This window comes from Lagenorhynchus albirostris, chromosome 15 (genome assembly GCF_949774975.1).
Source record: "Lagenorhynchus albirostris chromosome 15, mLagAlb1.1, whole genome shotgun sequence".
Lineage (NCBI taxonomy): Eukaryota > Metazoa > Chordata > Mammalia > Artiodactyla > Delphinidae > Lagenorhynchus > Lagenorhynchus albirostris.
Window position 1 is genome coordinate 51,424,144 of NC_083109.1, and position 4,474 is coordinate 51,428,617.

Sequence of the window (4,474 nt, forward strand, 5' to 3'; positions counted from 1 at the left end):
GCCGGGGGCCGGCTGGGTGGTCCCCCACGGGCTGCGTGGCTGAACCACCCCCTCCAGAGCCCTCCCGCCAGCACATTCCTGGCTCCCCGGCCCCTCCCCCGGCTCCAGGGCCTCCCAGCCCCCTCCCCCGCTGGCCCAGCCAGTGTCTGAATCTGCTTCTGATTCCGGCTCTGCCGACGAGGCCCCCTCCCCGGCCCCCTCCCCTCCCCTCCCTCCCTCCTTCCCGGCCCGAGCAGCCCCGCCCCCGGCTGCGCCCAGGCTTGCGCCTGCTGCGCCCCCCACCCTCTACTGGCACAGCTTGCCCGCCCTCGCTGCAGCCGGGAGGAGGCGGCGGCCGGGGCGCCCCAGGCCCCACCCGCCCTCGGCCAGTCCCGGGAGGCCGGGAGACCTGCTCGACCCGGCCCTCGGTGGGTGAGTGCGAGCGGCGGGCGGCGGGTGGGGCCTCTGCGGGCGGAGGCGCCGAGAGCGGGGGCGACGCCTGTCAACGCTCCAGGCCCAGCGGGAGGACGCGCCGACATCCCCGCTGCTCCGCTCGGCCCGGGGCGTAACGGCGGCTGCGCCCACCTCTGGGCCCTGACTGGAGCGGCCCGGGGCTCTGGTTGCTCGGCACCGCGGGCCAGCGGGCAGAGCCTCGGATCGGGCTCTCTCTCCCGAGGGCAGCGGCGTGGGCCCCCGGCCGGCTGGCTGACCCACGGCGGCTCCGGCCATGCCCGGCTGGCCCTGGGGGCTGCTGCTGGCTGCGGGCACAATCTCGGCCGCGCTGAGCCCGGGGCCGCCGGGGCCCGCCGACCCCTGCCATGACGAGGGGGGCGCGCCCCGCGGTTGCGTGCCCGGCCTGGTGAACGCGGCCTTGGGCCGCGAGGTGCTGGCGTCCAGCACGTGCGGGCGGCCGGCCACGCGGGCCTGCGACGCTTCGGACCCGCGGCGGGCACACCCTGCCACCCTCCTGACCTCCGCAGGGGGCACCACAAGCCCGGTGTGCTGGCGTTCGGACTCGCTGACGCAGGTGCCCCTCAACGTGACCCTCACAGTGCCCCTCGGCAAGGCTTTTGAGCTGGTGTTCGTGAGCCTGCGCTTCTGCTCTGCACCCCCCACTTCGGTGGCCCTGCTCAAGTCGCAGGACCATGGCCGAAGCTGGACCCCACTGGGCTTCTTCTCCTCCCGCTGTGGCCTGGACTATGGCCGCGTGCCTGCCCCTGCAGATGGCCCAGTTGGCCTGGGGCCCGAAGCCCTGTGCTTCCCTGAGCCCCAGGCCCAGCCTGATGGGGGTGGCCTTCTGGCCTTCAGCGTGCAGGACGGCAGCCCGCCAGGCCTGGATCTGGACAGCAGCCCGGTGCTCCAAGACTGGGTGACCGCCACAGACATTCAAGTAGTGCTCACAAGGCCTACCATGCTGGGGGACACGAGGGACGCCACGGCCATGGTCCCTTACTCTTACTCAGCCACTGAGCTCCAGGTGGGCGGGCGCTGCAAGTGCAATGGGCATGCCTCCAGGTGCCTGCTGGACACCCAGGGCCATTTGATCTGCGACTGCCGGCATGGCACCGAGGGCCCCGACTGCGGCCGCTGCAAGCCCTTCTACTGCGACAGGCCATGGCAGCGGGCCACAGCCCGGGAAGCCCACGCCTGCCTTGGTGAGGCCTTGGAGGGTGGCCTGGGGATCTGAGACCAGGCCAGCCTGTCCCTGACTCATCCCTCCCTGCAGCTTGCTCCTGCAATGGCCATGCCCGCCGCTGCCGCTTCAACATGGAGCTGTACCGACTGTCTGGCCGCCGCAGTGGAGGTGTCTGCCTCAACTGCCGGCATAATACTGCCGGCCGGCACTGCCACTACTGCCAGGAGGGCTTCTATCGAGACCCAGGCCGTGCCCTGAGTGACCGCCGCGCTTGTAGGGGTGAGCCTGCTGCCAGCTACCTGCACACCCTCACCTTCTGGTTTCCCACATCCCTAGATGGGCTTCTGACCATCCCACTTCTATCCTCAGCCTGTGACTGTCACCCTGTTGGTGCTGCTGGCAAAACGTGCAACCAGACCACAGGCCAGTGTCCCTGCAAGGATGGCGTCACTGGCCTCACCTGCAACCGCTGTGCCCCTGGCTTCCAGCAGAGCCGCTCTCCAGTGGCACCCTGCGTTAGTGAGTGATGCTGCCCTGCTTAGACCACCTCAGCCAAGGTCAACCCAGCTCCCTGCTGCTGCCTACCTGGGCCCCGCAGATCCCCCTGCCCCCCTCAACTGTCCCCTGAGCCCTGCAGATTCCCTTGGCTCCCTTCAAAGGAAGGCCTTTATCTCATCCTCTCCACAGAGACCCCTGTCCCTGGACCCACTGAGGAGAGCAGCCCTGTGGAGCCCCAGGGTGAGTGGAGGTTCCAGAGGGGGCATGTCCTTGGCTGGAGGGGGCTATGGATTTCAGGAGGGGAGGAGGAGAGGGTGGGAGAAGGAGGTGCAGATCGGTGCCAACCTCCTCCTGCGCCCTCCTCCCAGACTGCAACTTGCACTGCAAACCTGCCCGTGGCAGCTACCGCATCAGCTTGAAGAAGTTCTGCAGGAAGGACTACGGTAGGCCACCCTCAGGCCTCCTGCCCCCGTCCTCCTCACCTTGCCCTACTTTCTCTCCGTATACCCTGACCCTCGCTGGACCCCAAGGCCATCCCCTGGCCCTCAGGTCCTACGCTGTCGCCGGCCCCGCCCTGTCAGCCCCCGTGGCCTCTTCGTGCTCCCGCTGCGGCGTGTCCTCTTTGTGTTCCTCCTCCACCCCGCCTCCCACCCCCGCGGGCGCCGTGTCCTCCTCTGCGCGGCCCGCCCCCTCCGGGCCCCGCCCCGCCTGACCCCGCCCCCTCTCGCCTCCCCCGCAGCGGTGCAGGTGGCGGTGCGCGCGCGCGGCCAGGCGCGCGGCTCCTGGACGCGCTTCCCGGTGGCCGTGCTTGCCGTGTTCCGGAGCGGCGAGGAGCGCGCGCGGCGCGGGAGCAGCGCGCTGTGGGTGCCTGCGCGGGACGCCGCCTGCGGCTGCCCGCGCCTACTACCGGACCGCCGCTACCTGCTGCTGGGGGGCGGACCGGGGGCCGCGGCCGGGGGTCCCGAGGGCCGGGGGCCCGGGCTCAGCGCCGCCCGCGGGAGCCTCGTGTTGCCTTGGCGGGATGCGTGGACGAGGCGCCTTCGGAGGCTGCAGAGGCGCGAGCGGCGGGGGCGCTGCGGGGCGGCCTGAGCCCGCGGGCCGGGCGGGGGCCGGGCGGGGACCGGGCGGGGCGCTTCTCACACATCAAGGCACACGTTCATCCAGTGCATCCGCCTCACGAGAAGTCTTTGCTCGCGTCGCGCGCGTCGCCATCTGAGCCCCCTGCCCCGACACTGCCCTGCGCCTCCTTCGGTGCCTCGAGCTCCTGCCCAGGAGGGGTGTGACGGACGCAGGGACACCCCCGCCCCAACAGAGGGATGTGATAGCCCCAGAGAGCTGCTTTGAGGCCCCCTGGAGCACCTGTCATCCAAAGGACCCCTTGGCCCCCCTACCCTCAAGCTATCTGCCTTCTCAAAGGGACACCACGATACCACCAGAGGGCTGTGAACTCCCTGTGGGGCCGAATACTTAGAGGCTCTGCGAACACCTCAAGGGCCTCTGTGACACAGCCCCCCGTGATGTCGTGGTCCCTCAGCGTTCCCACCTTCCTGAAAGGCACTGACACCCCCCTCAAATAGTTATGAACCCCCTTCTGATGCCAGGACGCATAGAGATCTGCGAATACCCCAAGGGCCGTTGAGACTCCACCCGCCCCCGGACTCTGTGATCCGCCAGAGAGCGCCCTGACTCCCCAAGAGGCACTGTGGCTACCACAGACGCCTGTGGACCCCCATGGAGCTCGGTGACACTGGCTCCCCCGCCCCCTGTCAGGACACGCAGAGGGCGCTATGACTCCTCCCCCAACGAGGACGGCGGCCTCTGGTTCCCGTCTGTCCCGTAGGTCACCTCTGCCTGTCCTGTCTCTGCCGGCTGGGCGTCCGTGTCCCTGCCCCCCGCTGTGTTCAGCCTCTTTTTTGCCCCCTTGTGTCCCTGTCTCTTGTCTCCGTCTGGCTGTCTATCTCGGCCTCGGCCTGAAGACTCCTCCACCCAGGTCCCACCCGGAGGTCCCCCCATGCACTCCTCCGCCCGCTCGGGACCAGACGTCGTGCCCACGCGGGCGCGCGTTCCCAGGTCTACGCGTAACCCGGCAGCGACTCCGGCGGGCACCCCTGCCGACCCCCGATACCCCAGCCTTGCCCACAGCTGGGCCTGACAGCCACCCGCCCACTCGCGCGCGCCCCTCGCCTCTCATCGGGACCCGTGCTGAGCCGGCGCATGCTCCTGCCGCCTCGCCTCGGGGCGTCAGCGCGCATGCCCGGAGCCCGCTGCCCCAGAGACCCGCGGGCGCCGCGGGTGGGCAGCCGGCGGCGCGTCTCGGCGGGGGCGGGGCCGCGTGCGCGCGTGCGCAGAAAGGCCGACGCT

At 70.6% G+C, this 4,474-nt stretch overlaps 1 protein-coding gene across 1 annotated transcript; it reads left to right on the forward strand.

The window, feature by feature from the left end:
- The first annotated feature begins 394 nt into the window (after positions 1–394).
- Positions 395–3,202, forward strand: NTN3 (netrin 3). The gene is made up of 6 exons (XM_060123304.1): positions 395–1,634; positions 1,706–1,894; positions 1,985–2,134; positions 2,303–2,353; positions 2,482–2,556; positions 2,853–3,202. Exons 1-6 carry the CDS (start codon positions 707–709, stop codon positions 3,200–3,202), a joined length of 1,743 nt encoding a protein of 580 aa, XP_059979287.1. The 5' UTR covers positions 395–706.
- The last annotated feature ends 1,272 nt before the right edge of the window (positions 3,203–4,474 follow it).

Excerpts from the sequence above, each read along its gene's own strand:
- NTN3 (XM_060123304.1), top strand. The coding sequence starts at position 707 with ATGCCCGGCTGGCCCTGGGGGCTGCTGCTGGCTGCGGGCACAATCTCG. Across the intron at positions 1,635-1,705 it reads GGAAGCCCACGCCTGCCTTG|CTTGCTCCTGCAATGGCCAT; the intron begins GTGAGGCCTTGG and ends CCCTCCCTGCAG. Across the intron at positions 2,135-2,302 it reads TCCAGTGGCACCCTGCGTTA|AGACCCCTGTCCCTGGACCC; the intron begins GTGAGTGATGCT and ends TCCTCTCCACAG.